This window comes from Sciurus carolinensis, chromosome 15, assembly GCF_902686445.1.
Source record: "Sciurus carolinensis chromosome 15, mSciCar1.2, whole genome shotgun sequence".
NCBI lineage: Eukaryota > Metazoa > Chordata > Mammalia > Rodentia > Sciuridae > Sciurus > Sciurus carolinensis.
Genome location: NC_062227.1, coordinates 56699426 through 56722654, shown reverse-complemented (window position 1 = coordinate 56722654; position 23229 = coordinate 56699426). Strand labels below are relative to the sequence as shown.

Genomic DNA, 23229 nt, shown 5'->3' with positions numbered 1-23229 from the left:
AATTTGGCATCTGTGGGAGTCATTGTTTTAATGTGTCCTTTGTCAATCTATCACTTCCCTTGTACAAGGAAGATCATAATGACATGAAAATGCCTCTTGAAGTATAAGCTGTAAAAAACTTAATCAAAAAATTGATTTAAAATAATTTTGGTATTTCCTTATGAAATTTCTGTCAGTTGGGGCTGGGGAGATAGCTCAGTCGGTAGAGTGCTTGCCTTGCAAGCACAAGGCCCTGGATTCGATCCCTAGCACCCAAAAAAAAAAAAGAAAGAAAGAAATTTCTGTCAGTGCTCCCTTCGTTCTAACTGTATGTTCACGAAAAGAAAACATTAGAAGGGAATTGGAATGAACGTCTGCATTTGTGAATTTTTAGATTTTGCTCATTAGTCCACAAGTAGAGAGTAGATAGCAACATGCTATTAACACATTGAAATACAGCGTCAAACCATATAGCACACTATGCATTGCTGGGAACCCAGCCAGCTTCACGTTACTACATGGCCATATTGGGCATTTGCGGAGCAAATGTCTGTAGTGAGAGCCATGACAACATTCTTTTAAATAGTTGCTTTGTCCAAAGTCGAAGGACATTTTTTACATTCATGCTATGTAGAAAGGAATCCTGGCAATAAATTGATCATTTTATCCACACCTGTAAATATAGATTATAACATCTTTAAAACAAGGGACCATTTAAGTTTACGTCTACTTAGCCTAGTTTTTTAGATACCTGATGCATATGACTGTTACTGTTTATGAAACTTTTTTTTTTAAATCTATTTTCAAGTGCTTTATCTGCTTTGGTAGCAGAAGAAAAATCAGTGCCTTTAAGTATATTTTGTTTTATATAAACAGGAGAATGAGATTCTGCAACACTATGATCATGTCTTCAAAACAAGTTGAAGTTCTCAAAAAAATAAAGCTTAAGAGAAAATATGATTAATCTGTAGTTACTACCATATTTGTGTCTGAATCTAACAAATATTTTAAATCATGAAGCAAGTAATTTGACAAAGACTTTGTAACATTACTATCTAAAATATTTGACTATTTTTTTAGATTTCCAAAAATGTTTAAGTTAGCTCTTTATTAATGCATTTACTTGCCAAAATAAGTACCTAATGTAGAATAAAAGTACTTACTGGAAAAAATTCTAAATTAGGGAGTTTGATTAAATGTTCATGTATTAATGGTAGTGTAATTTTAGTTGCTTAAAAATTTTATGCTACATGAACTGGGACTGGGGCTTAGTAGCAGAGTGCTTGCCGAGCATGTGTGAGACACTGGGTTCAATCCTTAGCACCACATAAAAATAAATAAATGAAATAAAGGCATTCTCTCCAGTTATAACTACAAAAATGTTTTTTAATTAAAAATAAATTTTATGCTACAAAGTTAGGAAATTCCTTACTCTGAATTTCTTCAGCAACCAAGATAATAAAATAATTCACAGAAAAGATTTTTATGTTATATTATTTTGTTAAAAGAATTTTTTATTATTGTTATTTTGATCTCTGTTACTTTCTAGATCTGGCCCTGGGAGATTAGGTCATTTCATCCACCAGCTCTGGATGGTTTCTTTCAATGTATTTTCCACTGCTTGGGCCAGTCTGTTAATCCTTCATACTACAGATTCCCAAGATGTTCCTTGCTAGCAGTAGATTCAGCTCCAGGAAAAAGGCTTCTGCTGCCAAAGAGTTAATGATTCAAGGGTGTGCTCCCTCCACTGTTGTATAGTTTCCTGACAGTCATCCCAGATTTTCCTTTACTTATTTTCTTGGATATGGAAGTTTAAACTGTGTAAAATAATATAAAATTGTATGTGGTGCTATTTTATAAATTTTTAAGTTTGCAGTTAACCTCCCCTGAAACATAATGCATATTTAATTTATATAAATGAGTGAATCAGTGGGATTAAACATATTCAGGAAGTCTTTCATTCAGATTATGTTTTATGAATGGTATTTTTAATATTATTAGCAAAAAGGACTTTGATCAGCAGTGACTTCCATACTGCTAAATCCAATGAATTTTCCTTACAATTGTGTTTGGACAGTTACCTATTCTTTCCTTAGATAATCTCTTCTTAGTTTCCTCATCTTTCTTTGTGTGTGTGTGTGTGTGTGTGTGTATGTGTTTGCCACTCCTCAAAATTCTGTAATGAAAGACAGTAGAAAGATAACCCCCTCTATCTTGTTTTAAAGTGAATTTTTGTATTAAATGGTGCTTTTCTCAGGGTCACCTTGTCTTTATTTGGGCTGCTATGATGAAATATCATAAACTGAGTAGCTTATAAAGAACAGACATTCACTTCTCATAATTTTGGAGTCTGGGGAGTCCAAAATTAAGGGGCCAGCCAATTTAATGTCCAGTGAGGACCCACTTCCTGGTTCTTATATGTTCAGTTTTTTTCTGTGTTCTCCCAAGGTGAAAAGAAGAGGCAAGGACTTACACAGTCACTAATTCTGTACACAAGGCTCTGCTCTCATGACCTTATCTAATCCCAGCCAACTTCCAAAGACCCTACCATGTAATATCATCACCTTGGGGGTTATTATTTTGACATATGAATTTGGGAGACTGGGTTCACAAACTCAAAGCATTGCAAGCCCCTTCTCTCCCTCCCCTTTTCCTAGGTGATTATAGTCTCTCTCACCAATGTACAGATGAACAGAACACACATCTCCAGGTCTGGTCTCTGAGAACTGCATGCCCAGTCAGATGGTTGATATCATCTTTCCCCTCTCATCCAAAATGGAAATCCTACCCTTTTCCAGCCTTACTTTATCTCCTTTTCCTGTTCCTGCTCATGTGAGTGATACTATGTTTTATGCAAGTCAGAAATATGGAAGTCACTTTTGACTCTTCTTTTTTCTCACCAACCATATCCAGTTCATTACCAAGACTTGTCAATAAATATACCTAAAATTCAGCGATTTTCCTTTACCGTTACCTTGGTCTCTAATACGTTAACTTTTTTGGGGAATGGTTTTGGGAATGGAATCCTGGACTTCACTCACGCCAGGCCAGCAGTCTACCACTGAGCTACATCTGCACCCCTTCGCTCTTTTATTGAGACAGGGTCTCACTAAGTTGCCCAGGCTGGCCTCAGACTTGAAATTGTCCTGCCTTAGCCTCCTGGGTAGCTGGAATAACATGAGAGGCATGTGCCAGCACCCCCAGCTTTGTTAACTTTTTAGCAGGTCTGTTGTCAACTCTGATTCATCATCCTGTAACCAGACTGATCATGTCAAAATCAGATCTCACCTGGAACATCTCTTCTTAATATACTTCAGATGCTTCTCATTGTTCCTAGGATAAAGACAAAACTCCTCTGTGCTATGATTCTACCTACCTCTTCTCCCCCAAGGTCAACTTCCTAATGCTATGTAGGAAACATCTCCTTCCAACCTAGGTCCTTTCTTTGTGTTGTTACTTCTGTTTGAAATTCTGTTCCTGCTTATCTTATTCACCCTTTAAAACTTGACGGAGTCATTCTTAGGAAATTCTTCCTTTACCTATCTGATCAGGTGAAGTTTCACCTATTTTAAGTTCATTTGTAGTACTTTCATTACCTGTTTACTGCAAATTTGATTATTAATTAGTCTGTCCACCCAAATATTGACAGTGGTTCCTTAATACCAACTCATAGCAAATTTGTATTCATATTGTGCCTGATATCTTGGGGGAAAAAAAAAGCGATTTTGGTTGGTTCAAATCAGAATACACCATGATCCTCGCCTCATTTGATTCCTTATGGATCAGGTTTTTTTCAGTCTAGCAGGTTTGGATTTTTCAATAAATTTTATTACATATAGCCAGCCCATTTCATTTATGGTTTTTCTATGATTGCTTTCTTTCAGCAAATGAAAATTAACTAGTTGTAAATGAGTGCAGGACCTAGATGCTTCTATCTGGCTCTAAAAAAAAAAAAAAAAAAACTCTTTATTGATGTATAATAGTTATGTGCCAAACAAAATAGTGGGATTCATTTTGGCATAGTTGTACACGCACATGAAATAATTTGATCAATTCATACCTCACTACCCACCTAATATCTAACCCTTTAAGAAAAAAGTTGCTGATGTATAGTCTAGAGCAGTATCCCTTTCTTTCTTTTTGTTTTCTTTAACATCTTTGCCTACTCTATAATAGAGTACAGAAGATCCTGCATTCTGAATTTGCTTCTTTTCATATTCTTTAATTTGTTTTCTCACATTAATTTCTACTGTAAACTGAAAATTAACTCTAGAGAATAGATCATTCAGATTCAGGGTTGTTTTTGTAAATATTCTTAGTAATTGTTCCTGTATATTTCCTATTTTATCATGTCAGGAGATACATATGTCTAATTATGCTGGATAAGCTGGGATTTATTAGTAGGTTCATATGGTGAATAGCCTATTCCCTTTATTCTAAATTTCATCATCATTCTTTCACATAATGTTCTTATTCATGATTTTGGACTAAATTAGTTATTTTATTATGGGCTGCCAAATGGCAGTATTTTAATTGTAATAGCAAGTGCATGTTTGTTAAGAATTCTTCTGTAAAAAGGAGGATTTTTCCTCATCATCTGTTGTTAGCTGAAAAGGCAGGATTTGTCCTTAATTTTTTGTTTTAATATTCAATTTTCAGAAATAGATATTGATGCCTTTCTTACCTCTAGGAGTAGCCAGTAAATTTTGGTTGTTGCTTTTTTATGTTGTTTTTTTTAATGAACTCCTGGATTTTTATATATAGTTTGTGTGTTTTAGTCACTTGCAGAGTAATTATTCATTTTGATTTCTGTTTGTCTTTGGCCACTGGGAGACCCCTAATACTGTTTCTTATGTCCTTTTTCGCAGTACCCATTCATTTCATTTGTTTGGTTTTATTTTTTATGGTACTGGTGATCAAATCCAGGAACTCACATATGCTAGGCAAGCACTCTGTCATTCAATTATATCCCCAGTCCATGACCCCATTTGTCTTGATAATTTCCTTCTTTGTTTGCCTTTAGGTGAACATATCTCAGGCTCATTTGTATATTTTCTGTTGCAGTTCGAGAAATAGCCATTCTTCCCAGGAGGTCAGTTTCATTTAGTGGGCATGATGCTTAGAAACTACAGTGTGCCATTTTGTTTTTTTGTTTTGCCTAATTGCTTTGGCAAGTACTTCCAATACATTGTTGAGTAGAAGTGTCCAGTTTGGGCATCCTTGCCTTGTTTCAAATCTTACAGGAATGACTTTCAGTATTTTACCACTGAGTATGTTAGGTATGGGCTTCTCATATATGACTTTTATTGTGTTGACTCTAATTGGTGAGAGTTTTTGTCATGAAATCATGTTGAATTTTGTCAAATGATTTTTCTGCATCTAATGAGATGATATATACTTTTGTCTTTCATTCTATTGATGTAATATATCATATTTATTGATTTGCATATATTGAACCATCCTTGTACTCCAGAGATAAATCCCACTTTATCATGATGGATGATCCTGTCAATATGTTACTGACTTCCATTCCCTAGTATTTCATTGAGGATTTTTACATCTGTGTTTATCAAAAACATTGGTCTGCCATCATGGAGGAGCTCACATACTGGTCCTGAGGAGTCAGGAAACTTACTTTCATCACCTAACCCACCCCAGGATTGAACCCAGGGGCACTTAACCACTGAGCCACATACCCAGTCCATTTTGTATTTTATTTTGAGACAGGGTCTCACTAAGTTACTAAGGCTGGCTTTGAACTTGTGATTCTCCAAGTTCAGCCTCCCAAGCTGTTGGAGTTACAGCGTGTGCCACTGTGCCTGAGGCAGGACCCTTTCTCTGTAACAGACTTTAATGTTAAAGTAATTTTAGGTAAACGTTCTACCACTGAGCTGCCTCCCCGGTCCCTGAACTTTCTTCTTAGAACTGTTTTTGCTGTATCCCACAAATTTTGATAAGTTATGTTTCCATTTTCATTTATCTTGAGATTTTTAAAGATTTCTCCTTTAATTTCCTCATTGACTCATTGATTGTTCAGGAGCATGTTGTTTCATTTCCATGTATTTGTTAATTTTCTGAAATTCCTCCTATTTAATGCTAGTTTCATATGATCATGGTCAGAAAAGATACGTGATAAAATTTCAGTCTTCTTAAATTTGCTAAAGCTTGTGTGAGCCCTACCCTATGTGATTTCATCTATCCTGGAGAATGTTTTGGGTGTACTTGAGAAGAATGTGTGTTCAGTGTAATTGTAGTATGTTAGACTTAAAGTCTAAATCCAGTATTTCCTTGATAATATTCTATCTGAATGATCTATACATTGTTGAAAGTGGGATATTGAAGTCCTCTATTATTATTGTACTGGTAGTCTCTTTCTTTAGATCTTTAGTGTTTACATATTTAGCTGCTCATATTGGGTGAATATATATTTATTATTATTATATCCTCTTGATCAATTGATCCTGTTAACATTATGTAATATCCTTGTGTGTCTTTTTTTTTTTTTTAACAGTTTTTTACTTAAAGTCTATTTTGTCTGTATATATAAGTATAGATACCTCTACTGTCTTTGGGTTTCATTTGTGTGGAATATCTTTTTCCATTCCTTCACTTTCAGTCTGTTTGTGCCTGCCTGCCTTTCATTTTCCTTTTCCTTCCCTTTCCCTTTCCCCTTCCTTTCCTTTCCTTTCCTGTCAGGGTCTTACTGTGTGGCCTAGGTTGATCTCAAACTTGCAGACTTAAGCTGTTATCCCTTAGCCTCTCAAGTAGCTTCAGCTACAGGCATGAGCCACCATGGCCAGCTCATGTGTGTCCTTAAAAGTGAGATGAGTCTCTTGGAGACAGTATGAAAAGGAAAAAGTAAAATTATCACTATTCACTGATAACATGATTTTAGATAAAGAAAATCCTAGTCTTCACTAAAAAACTGTTAGAAATACTAAACAAAGTAAAAGTTGCAGGATGCAAATCAATATACAAAATCACTAACATTTCTATATATTTTAACAATGAATTATTTGTAAAAGTAGTCAATGGGAAAAATCCCAGTTACAGAAGCTACCTTAAAAAAAAAAAAAAAAAGGAAAAAAGAAAGAAAGAAAAAAAAAGAAAAGAAAAAGAAAACACAGCCACCAAACTTAGGAATAAATTTAATCAAGGAAGTAAAATGTTGATAAAAGTGACATACGGATTCAACATAATCATTATCAAAATTCTAATGTTATTTTTATAGAAATAGAAAATACAATTTTAGAATTTAAATGGAACCACAGGGTATCTTGAATAGCCGACTCAATCATGAACAAAAAGAACAAAGTAGGAGACCATACTGTATAACTACAGTAATTAAAACAGCATGGCCAAAAAAAAAAAAAAAAAAAAAAAAAAGACTCAACCAATGGAACAGACAAGAGAGACCAGAAATGAACCCACACATATATAGTCAACTGATTTCTACGAAGGTGCCAGGAATACTCTATGAAAAAAGGGTAGTCTCTAATAAATGGTGTTGGTAAAATTGGATCTCCATATGCAGAGGAATGAAATCAGATCCTTATTCATACCACATGCAAAAATGAACTCAAAATGGGTTAAAAAAAACACACAGGGCTTGATAATAATGTCCTTATAATAATTTGTTTTCCCATTCAGAAACGTGCCAGTGTCTCTTCATTTATTCCAGGTTCTTTATACGCAACAGTAAGTTTTTATAATTTTCTTCATATAAGTTCTAAATCTTTCTTATTAAATTAATTTTTAATATTTTATGTCTACTAATGGATCTGTTAACAAGTTTCCTCTAAGGAAAGAAGGGAAAGGGAGAAAACTTAAAGGAAAAAGAAAAGGGTAGCTAGCATTCAGAATATTCTCAGTAGTCCTTAAAGTTTAATCTGCCTCTGGTAATCTTATTTTTCTTTGAAAGTTTTTTAAGCATATAAATAATTGAGAAAATAAGTTAGTAAAAAATCGCTGTGAAAATTACGGTTTTATCATCAAAGTACTGTAAAATACATCATTAGAAGACTTGACTCTGGAGTCCTTTTTAAGCCTTACTCTTTTGCTTGTGGTTTTTGGCATCCTCTACAGACTTGAATGTTGTTCTAGGACAGAACATTTTCATACTTTATTTTGGTGAAGGATAACCATATCGAGTAACATTTCAGAACTATACATTGCATAATCTTGGACATTTTCGTATAAGAAGGCACTAAGGAGGTTTTATTTTTTTATGAAAGTACGACTCTTAAGTAACAGTGACTGTTTTTTATGGGATAACTCCAGACCACATTTGCTTACTTCCCACGCTCTACTTTTTCTGATGGCCCAAGCTTTAAGTATAGAGGTCAGGGTAACATTTTGAAGGTCCTCCATTAGAATTCATGTTAAAATGGATATTTATTCAGTTTGCAAAAACCTATTAGTTCTATTTTCTTTTTTTTAGATTAAAAAAGATTAGTTTTTTTGATGTTTAATACTGATTAATTTTAAAATGCTTTTTATCTTGAAATTAAGATTACAAAGGGTTACAAAAAATAGTAACCTTTCACTCTGATTCCACAATGTTTAAAATTTTATCAGTTCACTTTATCATCATTCCATTTCTCTTCTTTGAAATGCTGTGAATGAATGTGCAGACATGATGCACCATACCTCTGAGGACTTCAATGTGTTTCTTTGTTTTTGCGGGCTGGGGGATTAAATGCAGGGCCTTGTGCTTGCAAGGCAAACAGTCTACCAACTGAGCTATATCCCAGCCCTTCAGTGTTGTTCTTTAAAAAAAAGGACATTATCAAAATCAGTAATTAACATTGATTTTTAAAGCTATTGTCTAATTTGCTGTCATTCAACTTTTTGTCCTTTGCCCTGCTAATTCCCTTCTAGAGAAAAATGCCTTTCCCCTCTAGTAGGGAATCCAATACCAAAACCACATGTTACAGTTTTGTTGTCCTGTTCATCTTAATCTGAAACAGTCCCTCAGTCTTTGTCTTTCATGGCCTTCAAAAACTAAAGGGTACACTTTTTTTTTTTTTTTTTTTTTGTAGAATAAATCTCAATTTGAGTTTGTCTGATTCTTCAGGATTAGGTTTTGACTCTTCTGTGGTCATATCAGGAGACACATGATGTCTGCTTATTCCCATTCTGATCGTAAAAGTTTAACTGCTGATCATTTGTTGACAAAGTGGTGCTGAATCACATGTTGGGGAGGCGGGGGAGGCGAGTACGGCGATTGAACTCAGGGGCACTTGACCACTTGAGCCACATCCCCAGACCTGTTTTGTATTTATTTAGAGACAGAGTCTCCTGAATTGCTTAGTGCCTCACTTTGCTAAGGCTAACTTTGAACTCAGCCTCCCAAGCCGCTGGGATTACAGGCATGCTCTACCACTCCTGGCTGTGAATCCCCATTTTTAAAGAATACAGTTTTTTCAGTTTTCATGATTTTACTCTTCCTTGGTGGATGGGTCCTTTTTGAGATTCATTAGAGTTATTTAAGTATAACCTATAAGACTTTTCAATTGTCTTATTGTGGACATTATTAGCTTTCTAAGACTTTCCAATTTCAGTAAAGTTTTTTTAATCTCTTTCCCTCTATCTTCCCTCTAGGGTATAAAGCTCTGTAACAGTAGGGATTTGTATTTTGTTCTTCACCCTGTCTTCAGTGCCCAACACAGTAGGTAGTTAGTGCCTGGCCAATGGGTTGATTGGTTGGTTGGTTAGTGGTTTAAATGGATGAGTGCATTGTTCATTGTGGAAATTCGCCCATTAAAGTCAGTATTATTTTGGAGTTTAGCATACTTTAAAAAATCATCTGACACCCCTTGGTAACTTTATGCTTTTGATGTGGTTCTCTAGACACAGTTCCCTAAGACAAGTAGTTAAGGTGTATCATTGAGGTGTTCACTATTTTGTTGTTCACCCTCTCAGATTGATTTGTGTTTTCCTCTTTCAAACTTATTACATGTAAGTGGCCTAAATATGGTACCCGTGAAATTGCCCTGACAGTTATTATAATCATAATTCGTATTACTTTTCATAATATTGCTTCAAAAGTTTTGGGGACATTTTTAAAGTTTTAAGTTTCTGTGTTGTTTTGTGGAATTAAGACTTGAAAGAGATCAAATACTCATTATTTTAAAGCTACCAGTGGCTGAGCTGGATCTAGACTTTTTAAGTTTTCTGATTCCTTATTTAATATTTCCTTTGCCACAGCATCTTCCATACTATTGTGGTATATTATCACATATCTGCCAAGAATGTATTGAAATACTGTGAAGAGAAAATACCATAGATTACTTATTCCACCAAAACAGATATGTGGTTTGACTAATGATTCCAACTTATTTAAGATCTTTTTCCTTATGCGTCTTTTTTTGTTTTGTTTTGTTTTAAAATAGACTTAAAAAAATAGTTTTAGATTCACAGAAGAATTAAGCAGAAAAAATCAGAGTTCTGACATATCCCTGTGGCTCTCAACCTTTCCCCGCTATCAACATCCTGTGGACAGAATCGGGCATTCATTCCAAGGTAATGATGCATTGACAAATCTTTATAACCCAAAGCCTGTATGTTACATTAAGGTTCACTTTTGATGTTGTATATTCTATGGCTTTGGACAATATATAAAGGATGTATTCACCTTTATAGTGTCTACAAAATATTTTCATTGCCTAACAATCCTGTGTGCTTTGCCTTTTCATCCCTCCCCTCCTTCCCAACCCCTGGCAATCACTGATCATTCTAAAACTCCCTAATTTTGCTTTTTTTCACCAACATCATATAGTTAGATCACAGTATGTAGGCTTTACAGATTGACTTCTTGATATATGCATTTGGTTCCTTCTCTATCTTTCATGACTTGATAGCTCATTTTTGTAGTGATAATTAATATTCTGTTTTCTGAACTATAATACAATTTATCCATTTCCTACCAAAGGATTTCTTGGTTGTTTTTAAGTGTTTGCAGTTACAAATCTACTATAAGCATCCATATGCAGGTTTTTGGGTGGACATACATTTTCCACCTTCTTTGGGTACATTCTAAGCACAATTGCTGGATTGTATGGTAAGAGTATCTTTAGTTTTCTAAGAAACTGCAGAATTGGTCTTCCAAAGTGACTGTGCCATTTGCATTCCCTCCACTAGTGAGTGAGTTTTCTGTTGTTCCCAGTTTTTGCCAGCATGTGATATGATCAGTATTCCAGTTTTTTAGCTATTCTTAATGGATCTGTACTGGTGTCTCATTGTTATTTTAATTCGCATTTCTCTAATGACATATGATGGGGAACACACTTTTCATGTGCTAATTTGCCATCTGTATATCTTCTTTAGTGAGTGTCTGTCCATATCTTTTGCCCATTTTTTAGTGGGTTTTTTTTTTTTTTGCTTGCTTTTTTATCCTTTTTATGTTCTCTTTTAATAGTTGTTTTATATTGGGCACCATCTAGTGAAGATACACAGAAAACTTTGAGGACTAAAAGAATGACATTTGTTCAAAGGAAAACTCCTCTTTCTGTTTCTCTCCTTTTACCTTTGTCTTTCAGTTATACCTGCCGCCACTTGCGGAGATATGTTTATGTGTTGGGACAAACTGTAATTTCCCCCACTCTCACTCTTCTACGCTTCAGCATTGCTTCTCGGCCTCAGTGACAATGGAGAGGAATTCTTGTCTTTAACTTGTTTCACATTCTCAGATCCTATGCTTCCAGGTTATTAACCTCTGCTGTCCATTTACTGCATGTTGCATGTTGTATATAACTGATAATTGCATGCTTTATGGGACACATGTAAATTAAATGATAAGAGTGAAAATTTATATTTAACTACTACTAAATAATTCTTTAAAGTGCTACCTGGGATTTGTTCCTTACATATGTCTTCAGTACTTTATATTATGTTTCATGGGAAAGAGGAAGACTTCAGCCCACAATTGTCACATAAACTTGTCAGAACTTTTCTGTATTTTGTTTCCTTTGGAAATCTCTGACTTAATTTATAGTAGTTGGAGTGGTCTGTCTGATTTGCATATGAAATACACTCTAGTTAACCATCAATTACAAATTAATTTTGAGTTCTCTTTCTGGCTCTGTAAATGCACCTAAGAGCTTACTGTAGGACTTTGCCCTTGTTCTGATAGAGGCACATTCAGTTGAACAGGTTTGATTTTATAGGAAGATAGAAATCATCCTATTTGGGTTTTGTATTTCTTGCTCATTTTATTACATACAGCGTTGTTATAAGTCAGCAAGTGCAATGTGTCATAGATGAGTTTAGATTAAACATAATGATGGTGGGAGTAGTAAACAGACAAGCAATCAATCTCAAATATCAGAGAAATTGACACCTGCTATTTAGTGTGTATCATGTACCAAAATAGAGGGGCAACTATGACATTACTGCTTTGTACTTTGCAGTTGACATTTTTAAACACATTTCCTATAAGTCAGAGATGACTTATACCAACACTATATTGTTAGCTAGATATGATGATTTAAGACGGGATCGTCATTGCCAAATGATTAGAAGGAGGAGGAAAAAAACTCCCATGGCAACCTTAACCAGGAAATGGAAAACATTTAGAATTAAAATAGATCCTCACAGATGAAGAAACATACAAAAGCTCAGACTACACATTATATCTAAGTGAAACACTTCTTAGGAAAGGAACACTGTGCGGCATCTAAGTTGGCAGAGCCTTTTCTTGGTAGCAGAAAGATTTTTACAGACTCATTACAGATCAGTATGATGCAGATACTTTGAGAAATCAAGAATAGAAAATCAAGAGAAAATAATAAAGTCAGTATACAGTGTAGAAGAATCTATCAAAACTAAAGTCAATGACATTTCACTAACTTATGCAAAATGACTGTCAGGTCAGTGAATACTTTTAGAAATTGTCTAGTTGCAAGGAATGGGAAGCACTACTGATCAGTGAACCTCTTAAATTGGCAGCACAATTAACTTTGTCCTTATTCACTAGTACATCAGTCAGGACTGTCCACAAAACTGATAGGAGATTTTATATATATGGGCAGTGAGGAATCAATCATAGGGAATTGACTTTATGACTCTAGGGTCTATCAAGTCTGAAATCTGTAGGGCAGGTTGACAGGCTGGAAATTGTAGGTAGGTATCAATGTTGCAGTCTAAATTCATGGGGAGTTTTATGTTGTAGTCTTAAGGCAGAATTCCTTCTTCCTTGGGAAGCCCAGTCTTTGTGATGCCTTTAGCTGTCTGAATGAGTCTTATTCACATTATGGAGGGCCGTCTACTTCCCTTGAAATCAACTGATCGTAAGTGTTGAGACATCTGCAGATACTTTCATACTAACATCTAGACTAGTGTTTGACCATGGACTAGAACTAGGTGCCATGTCTAGACAAGTTGAACATAAAAAAGTAACTGTCACACTGTTCTCCTCTTTTTTTCCCCTGTGTTTGGATCTGTCCTGTCAGACTACAAGCCTCCTAAGAGTGAACACTCTGTCTTGTTCATTGTTATGCATCTTGTAGCTTCATGCCTCACATCATTAACCCTCATGAATACTGCTGGCAGCAGTTTCTCCCATTTGCCATTGTGATAGAGGCCACTGTCTAGTGTCTTCTGGAGTCACTCCACCCTTCACCTGGCAGGGACAGAAAGGGAAAATAAATATATGGTCAGGTAGGAAGATGAAAGGAAAAGAACAAGGAAAACACAGTAGGGAGGAACGAGAGTAAAAATGTTTGAGAGGAAAAAGAAGATGGAGGCATCATGTGGCAAAAGCAGTGTGTTCTTCCTGTGCCAGCTTCAGCTGCCTGCCACGGAGCCAAATCTCCACTGTTCCTCAGATCATCATAGAAATCCATCTAGATTTTCTACTTCCTCATTCTATGACTTTCCTGGAACCCCCTCATCACTATCCATTTTGCTTCCTCTCTCTTCTCGTGCTCTCAGCTAAGTTTTAAGGTATAAACATCCAAAGGGTATTTTTAAAATTTTTAAATTATAATTTATAAATTTTACTCAGTTTGCTGGATGCAGTAGCACAAAACCTGTGATCCTAATAATCTGGGAGACTGAGGCAGGAGGATCACAAATTTGAGGTCAGATTGAGCAAACTTAGAAAAGCCCCCAGGAACTAAGCAAGACCCTGTCTTAAATTAAAAAGAAAAAGGATTGGCAGATAAAGCTGAATGGTAAAGTGCCCTGGGTTCAACCCCTAGTACAAAAGGAAAAAAAAAAAAAAAAGTTCATGTGTACGTGTGTGTGCGTTATGTATAATTCACACATTCATATACATAGTACTCATAATTTGTCCTAGGACTGCACTGGTGTTTGAGAACAGGCACACTTTGGCTTCTATAGAATTCTCAGATATTTTTCACGGGAATACACATCTCCCTGGACTTGTTCTATATTTAATTATTGGATGTAATTGTGGAGAGGCTTTACTTAAATGTAACGAAAGAATAAATGTATTCTTACTGTTTTTTTTTTTTTTTCTGTTTGAGTCATACTTCATGAAGTTATAAACTTTTCAGAGCTGGTGCCTCCTCGATTTAGCCTCAAAACATTGAGATCACCTCTGAGCTACTAACCTTAGATTTGATTTCTGCGGAAATCAAATTTAGAATTCTGAGATAGCACTTGAGAATTTGAATTCATTGCTGGTAACTACATGAAGTCAAATGCTTAGATTTTTATGTCCAACTTTAAGTTCCACTTTCTTAAGGTTTCAGGGTGGAGTTGCAAATAAGTTTTATAAGAAATCTGTGAAATAAGAAATACCTGTTTCCTTGTTTTTAATGGACTGCATATTTAATATATTTATTTTGGCTGATGTAAAAAAACATAGTTGCTTGCTATTAGTTTAATTTGGCCAGAAGCAAGGAGAGATCAGGGAAAAGTTCAGTGTTGAGATGATTCTGTTGTACTGCACCATTTATTTTGAAATACTGTTAACTTGGTACTTCAGTTTATTGCTTCTGGGTGCTTGAAAACTGAAAAAGAACACCAGCAGTGTTAAAAATTGTTTTCTATCACATTGATTTTAAGGTACTATGTTCTCTTCTTAGAAAATTAAGCATATTGACACTGAATTCCTTGGCTAGTTTAATACTTTGGCTATCATCAGTGGTCCTGACCTTTTGGATGCCATAGAATTCTTCTATAAATTGTTAAAAATGATGAACCCTCTCACCAAAAGTCAGAAAGAGAAATTTTTGCCTCTAAACTTAGAAATTTCATGACCTGATTAAGATAGAAAATTAGATTCAACTACTGTAAAAGAGGAACACCCTCCATAACAATGGATTAATAAACAAGGTAGCCATTTATTTCTAAAAGAAAGTAAAGTGAGCTGATGTGGCAGCTCTGCCCCATAGAAGTTCCAAACCCGGAAGCTTCCTCTCTTGTGTTCCACCTCCCACAGTACCTTGGACCTCATCCAAAGAGTTCGGTATGGTTCACCACAAGTCCGCACTCCAGACAATAGGAGGGGGAAGGGACTGGATTGCATGTAAATTTCCAGTTTATGGCATCACACATCCCTCAACTAAAAGTTAGTCATAAGACTATCCAACCTGCCTGGACAGCGGAAGTTGAGTCTTTAGCGAAGGGACTGTGGTGTGCTAAATTGTTCTTCCTGGGTAGGAAGTGGGGATTGTTTGGGGACTACTGTCATGCCTCACCATTGAAAGCTCCTGTCCTGGGTCATAGAATTCGCACATGTTGTACTCAATTATTACTATGTAATTAGTATAATGCCAGTAAGAGGACTTTATGGTAAAGACAAAGACAAGACAAAATCTTGTGTAAAATCCCTGCCTTGTATTGTTAGTTAAGTGTAAATTAGTCACATTTTTTTTTCTGACAGGGAGATATGAAGTATCCTCAAACAAGTAGGATTTAAGTAGGAACAAAGGATAGTGTTAGATCAGTAGAGCAGGTGCCAAAAACTCAAATTCAAAGGAAGAGCCACACAATTATATTCTGGGGCAGTAAATAGGGTCATTTGGCAAAGCAGAATTACATATAGGATTACTCAGTATTGCAACTAGTTATACTAGTTGTGGAGCCAGACTCCTGAGGACCTTGAATGTTAGACCAGAACAATTTCTGTATGTACGTTTTTATGTTTTGACAATTTTTTTATTTGCATATGGATTTCTGTAGGCAGTTGAATTTACTTTAGTGTTTTGAGCATGAGTATGATTATGGTCAACAGCATGCTCCTGATGATGATTGTTAGGCATTTATACAAAGTTGAGAGGGAAGAATCTGAATTTAAGCAATAGACCAAAACAGAGGACTAGCTGATTGTGGCAGTGGAGGTGATTAAAGAAGGAATCAATGTAAATGAATTTGGAAAAATGAATTGGCAAGCCATATTGAGGATTGTAATCATTGCAGTGATGAAAACACTGTCATAATTCTTCCATTTTTCCTGTGTGTGTACTTAGTTCTTTTCAATCAGCACTGCACCTGTTTAGTATATATGTCAGCATGATTTATATTTTATGCTGTAAGAATATGCAGAGATATTCTTGTTACTAATAATGTTAAAAAGCTTTATGTAATCTAGTGTAAAGGTTGATTTTTCAAGAGCAAAGACTTTTAAACTCTGCTTAATAGTCTAGAGATATGGTATAATATCCAATCTGAATTATTTTCCAATCATAAATTGATCTGCTAGATAAAAAATGATGATTCAAGAGATGTGATCAGTCTTCCTATTATCATAACTATGGTTATTACATAGTAACTATAGTTAATAGCAGTATATTTGTAAATGAAAATTGCAAAGAGAGTAGATTTTAAGTGTTCTCACCATAAAAAGAATAAGTATGTGAGGGTTAATAGATTGTAATTAAGCTGACATGTCATTCCACAGGTGCACCTCTATCAAACATGTTGTACACTATAACGATACATAGTGTTTGTCAATTAATAATAATTTTGAAAAGAGTAGTGAAAAATATTGGTTTCTGTTAAGAAATACACTAGAAATACCTATCAAAATTCATTAAAATGTGATCATCGGAGGAAACTTATCCTAAGGAAAGAGTTATATTTAGGTACAAAATACTAGATTGGTTAAGTAAACTATGTATCCTCGTCAATTCAGTGGAAAAATATGCAAGCCGTTAAAATATTATAAAGAAAAATAAATTAAGATATTCAGAAAACATTTGAAATATATTAAGTGAAAAGAGAATACAAAATTATATACTCCTACTCAAAACACTTAAAAATTATATGCATTAGACAAAAAACTAAATAATATATATAATAGCTATAAATACTGAGCATAATATATATTGACATTCTTTTAAAATAATTTCAAATGTCATTTTTTATTGAATTTTTCAAGATTATACAAATTATTAAAGTTTCTCCCCTCCTTATCTCTGCCCTCCTCCTCATTGCCCTAAGTTTTTCACCATGTCAGTGTAATGTAGTGTCATTTTATTGACACAGAACTGCAGTGACTCGCAGAGTGGGTAGGAGCTCTCATGGTGTGACCTCAGAGACTTTCTCTGATGACTTATTTTAGAATGTGTATACATTCACTTTTTTCTTCTCTTTCCTTTTTAACTAAATAGGTTTATAATTCTAAGTAAGCACAACATTAAATCATTTCTATATCTAAACTGTAGCACTTTCCAGATTTTGGCCCATTCATTGTGTCTTTTATATATGGTTTAAAAATCACATCTGGTGGACTGGGGATATATAGCTCGGTTGGTAGAGTGCTTGCCTCCATGCACAAGGCCCTGGGTTCAATCCTAGCACCCCAAAAAAATAAAAAATAAAAAAATAAAAATCACATCTGTGCCATTTCATTGGTTTGAAAGAATTGCATCTTCATTCTAAATCTAACACACTGTTTTAATGAGTTCCCTCAAAAGTTTTTTAAAATAACCAAAATAGTCTTTTCATGGTGTACCACTCACTAAATCTGTAACAAAAAAAATCTGAAACCAGAGTAATAATTTTTCATGCATATGATACTGTCTTAATAATTGTTGTGGCTGTGTGCTTTATTGATTTCTGTGCCACTTCTGTGGCATGAAATGAAATGTATTATCCAACTTAAGTCATTATGGTTTCCTTTTGTATTACGTATGCCCTGCTTAATGCTGTCATCATACTCCTTCCATGTTCTAGAATGTGCTGTTTGGTCTTGGAGATTAACTGCTTTGTACTTAGTACGTATAAATCAAATAGAACAGGTAATCCAGACTTGAAAAGTTGGTTAGAATATACAATAAGCAGTTAATGTTGTTTTAGAATTCCCTCTTCTAACTTGGTATGTGTTCTGGCTTGGGGTTTTCTTTCTTCTTCTCAAGTGCTGTAGGAATGAATTGGTGCTGCACACTCTGAAGAAGAAAGGGGGACACTCGGCCACCATCTGTGCTGGATGTTACAACCGGGGTAGATAGCTTTGACCCACCCTCTTCTCTTGGCTTTTCTGATAACATACTCTGTTTTCTTTCCACCCTTTTGCCATTTGTTTTTTAGGCTTTGGGGTTTTAAATATTAGAATTCACTAGGGCTTGTTCCTGAGATGCTCCCTTCTTTTCACTCAAATTCTTACCTCAGGCATTTTCACCATTTTCTGTCACTTTGCAGTGTCAACCATGAGCCAATACTTCCCAGATTCATAAGTCCTGCTGAAATGCTGAATTCCAGTTCACACTTGTCAGGCGCCTAACATTAGCACCACCGCTCCTGCTTCTCATTCACCCTCTCCCAGCGATTCTTAGGCCTTCTCTGTAACCCTTTTCTTGTCATTCCCTCCATCTCAGTGCTTGCAGCCACCAAGTTGCTTTTGCCTGTCTCATGAGAATCATCATTTTCCCCCTTCACCTCTGCATCCATCCTCATTCTATCTCAGTTCTGTACCCAAAATACAGATGAATCTCTTCTTTTTTCTGTTCCTTCTGCCAGCCACCCTGGCTCAAACATCCTTATCTCATACCCAGATTCTCTCTGCTTCTCCTCTACTCCCATCCCACCCCAACTCTCATCTAGCAAGTGTCTTTGTGTATTCTCAATCAGATCGTGTCTCTTCCTCACTCAAACCCTTGAGTGGTTTGTTTTTTGCCCTTAAGCTGGTATATTATCTAGCCACACTAGTTGTCTTTTCTTTGCCAGGATTTATTGACCCCTTTTCTGTCTTAGGACTTTTCACATGCTCTTTCCTGTCTTTTCCCTACTCTGTCTCTTATATTCGTCATCCACTGTTATGCTCGCATACTGTGTTTTATCTCTCTCACACATTCATATCTCTTACTCTTTTCTCTCATTCTTCCCACCCCACCCCACCCTGAGTTGATTATAAGTTTCACAGAGGCAGGGAACGTTTATGTTTAACCACTGACCCAGCCACCTAATACGATTCTTGGCTATTCTTATTCAATAGGTGCTTCATATTGCTGAGAACAAATGGTTTTAGTTAATTGAAATTAACTTAATGCAGACTTGTTCAGTCTCCTAATGACCACCTACTTCAGAGATTGTTTTTATCCAAATGTAGGAAAAGTGGCATCATTTTACAGTACGTTTACATCTTCAGAGTATCACTTAAGATAGCATCATTAGATAATGGAGGATTCTAGTTATAATTCTCTGGTTATAGTTTCCACAGATTGGCAGTAAAACTCCCTGGCAAAGGAAGGATCCTTAATTCTTCGGAACATGTAAAGCTGGGTTGCTTTTTTCTCCCAGTAAAGTACTTTATAAATTTTCTTTTCTGGGGATATCTGATAATCCATGACCAGCAAGGCAATATCACCATGCTTTAAAAAATGCCTGATAAAAAACATGTACTCTGGTAGCTCTAGTTAAGCAAAAGAACACAGAAGTAAAATTATTTTACATTTCATTTTGCCTCTTTAAATGTAAACACAGCACTGAAAAAACTATTTGAAAACAGAGTAGTTAGTAACAAATTTTACTACCCTCCTAAAAAAAGTGGACTTTTTCTTGATGTAATAAATTATGGGGGTAAATGACTGGCAATAACAGAATGAAGTTTTAAAAATATAAATAAGAAATAAAATATATTATTGTATGTAGTAAAAATTCCATTTAGCTTTTTAATTCAAAATAACCTAGTAGAAAACCAAACTTACAATACTAAGTCCAATTGAAAATGTTCAGAGGCCCAGCTCCGCCCTTCCCGTCTGAGGTGGCGGTCGGCCTCACCCCCTCGTCAGCTCCATTTTACCTCTCCTACGCTCTTCCCTTTCCCTCGGCCCGAAACGGCCGGAGCACCTTCCCGCCTCCTTGGGGTGGCTGCAGAGCCTCTGCGCTTTCTCTCTCCGCGGTCCTCGCCCTGCCCCTCGGTGAATGAGGAGTACGACGTGATCGTGCTGGGCATGAGCCTGACGGAATGTATTCTGTCTGGAATGTCAGAGAATGGAAAGAAGGCTCTTCATATGGATAGAAACCCATATTATGGAGGAGAAAGTGCATCTGTAACACCACTGGAGGATTAATACAAAAGATTTAAATGACCAGGACCACCACCAGCATCAATGGGGAGAGGAAGAGACTGGAATGTTGACTTAATTCCCAAGTTTCTTATGGCTAATGGTCAGTTGGTTAAGATGCTGCTTTATACAGAGGTCACTTGATATCTAGATTTCAAAGTGACTGAAGGGAGCTTTGTTTATAAAGAAGGAAAAATCTACAAGGTTCCTTCCACTGAAGCAGAAACCCTGGCGTCTAATTTAATGGGACTGTTTGAAAAGCATCGCTTCAGAAAATTCCTAGTGTACATTGCCAACTTTGATGGAAAAGATCCTAGAACTTTTGAGGGTATCGATCCTAAGAAGACCACGATGCGAGATGTGTATAAGAAATTTGATTTGGGCCAAGATGTTATAGATTTTACTGGTCAAGTTCTTGCACTTTACAGAACTGATGACTATTTAGATCAACCATGTTGTGAAACCATTAATAGAATTAAACTTTACAGTGAGTCTTTGGCAAGATATGACAAAAACCCATACCTTTATCCACTCTGTGGCCTTGGAGAGTTGCCACGAGGATTTGCAAGGCTGAGTGCTATTTATGGAGGTACCTACATGTTGAATAAACCATTTGAAGAAATCATTGTGCAAAATGGAAAAGTGGTTGGTGTAAAGTCTGAAGGAGAGATTGCTCGCTGTCAGCAGCTCATATGTGACCCCAGCTATGTAAAAGATCGGGTATAAAAAGTGGGCCAGGTGATCAGAGTTATATGCATCCTCAACTACCCCATTAAGAACACCAATGATGCCAACTCCTGTCAGATCATTATTCCACATAACCAAGTCAATCGAAAGTCTGATATCTACGTTTGCATGATCTCCTCTGCACACAACGTGGCAGTGCAAGGAAAGTACATTGCCATTATTAGTACAAGGAACCTAAAAAAAAAAAATCAGACCAGCTTTGGAACTCTTGGAACCAATTGAATAAAAATTGTTAGCATAGTGACCTCCTTGTACCAAAAGACTTGGGAAAAGAGAGCCAGATCTTTATTTTCTGCACGTATGATGCCATAACTGACTTTGAGGCGACTGTGATGACATTAAAGACATCTATAAGAGGATGACAGGATCTGAGTTTGATTTTGAGGAAATGAAGCGCAAGAAAAATGACATCTATGGGGAAGACTAACAGCAGTACACATTAATATCTAATTAGGACACATTTAAAATTTGACAAATAATGCATATTGTATGAAATCAAAATTGTAAGGCCTGCTTTTGTAATCAAATGGAGAGATTGAAGAGCATTGTATTAGTAAATACTCTTCCCCTTCATCTTTCTAATATCATGTATTAACTTGTTTTCATGGAGTGGCTATTCAGAGTTGGCCAGTTACCACATTCTGTTCAATTTAACTGAACTGGCTTTTTTTCTAGTGAAGGAGCAGTTTTAAACATTCTGATATCAATACAGAGAACTCGATACAGTATTTGTATCTTTTAATCAGGGTAGATTTCGCAGTTGTGTGCTTCTGCTACTCAAGAGCTGGATTCATACAATTTGTGTGCCATCTTGACATTAAGGAGATTCTAAATTGAATATTCCCTATAACTACATTTTGTGCTAAGTATTATGGTAGGGCCCAAATACCATAGCCAAAAGTTTGGTTTATGTGGGCATAAACTTCTAACCAAACTCCAGACTTAGGGATTCATTTGTAGGAAGCCAGTATGTGGTTTTTTAACCTAATAAAATTGATGAGAAGGGGAAAGGAACCTATCATAAAAAAAAAAAAAAAACAGGTAAAATGTGGAAGCAACTTTTGTATCCCAGGTGTGGCTTCTTCAAATGGACCAAGCTGCAATGCAGTATTGATTTGACATAGCCTCTACTTCAATGATGTCTATCCCAAAATGGCTCCAAATGATTTCTGTACTGCAAAATAAAGCCAAACTCTGGAACCAAAAAAAAAAAAAAAAAGAAAAAGAAATGTTTAGAAAATATTTCAGTGTGTTCCTTGTGTGTCAGTAAGATTTAGGAAAACCAATATTAAAATCCTATACAAAAAAATGTTACACTAGCCTGTCATGATGATCTACACTAAAATGGCACAAAGTTGTATTGTATAATTTATCATTAAAGGGAAGAAATTTAGATAAAATTAATAGCTAAAAATATACCAAAAGGTATTATTAACTAAGTAAATTTTTATACTGGGAGGAGGATGTCATTAGAATTTTGACAGATTTAAACAAAATGAGAATTGATAAAATCTTATGAAAGAGCAATATTAAATTCATATACGGTTAAAAAAGGTAGCTCTTTTTCCCACCAATTGCTCCTTGTGTATTAATCTCAGGTAAAGAACACACTCAGGTCTCAGTTGACATATCTGTGGGTGTGTAGTTGTGACCAGAGTTCCCAAACACTCTAAATAATAAAATTTCTCAGGCAAGTGTATAGGGATTTAGAGTGGATCTTCTTCCCCTGGGGCTGCCATTTGCAGGGAATTTCATGTACATATTCAGACATGCAGACTTGCACAACTGCTTATTATAGAAATATTCTTGGTTACTAATGTCTCACAGACTTAAACATACAGGGTTTCCCGTATATGGAAGAAAAGTCATTCCACCCACTCTCCATGCCTTGGCATGTCATGATACCAGCCCGTAACATTTATTTGACTTCCAGAATTTAAATAGGCACTGATGTAAATCAGAAGTTAATATTTCACCTACTGGCACTAAGTGACTAAACCATTGTACTTGTGATAAAGCAGGTAAA

At 35.6% G+C, this 23229-nt stretch overlaps 2 protein-coding genes across 4 annotated transcripts in view; both read left to right on the top strand.

The window, feature by feature from the left end:
• The window catches only part of Dym (dymeclin), a 369953-nt gene that overhangs the window by 202333 nt on the left and 144391 nt on the right, over positions 1 to 23229 (top strand). The gene's annotated exons all lie outside the window — the stretch shown is intronic.
• LOC124965858 (rab GDP dissociation inhibitor beta-like) lies at positions 20427 to 22432 on the top strand. The gene has a single exon (XM_047527020.1). The coding sequence runs from the start codon at positions 20700 to 20702 to the stop codon at positions 21180 to 21182; it is 483 nt and encodes a 160-aa protein (XP_047382976.1). The 5' UTR covers positions 20427 to 20699; the 3' UTR covers positions 21183 to 22432.

Coding starts and splice junctions, on each gene's coding strand:
- LOC124965858 (XM_047527020.1), top strand. CDS start 20,700: ATGGGACTGTTTGAAAAGCATCGCTTCAGAAAATTCCTAGTGTACATT.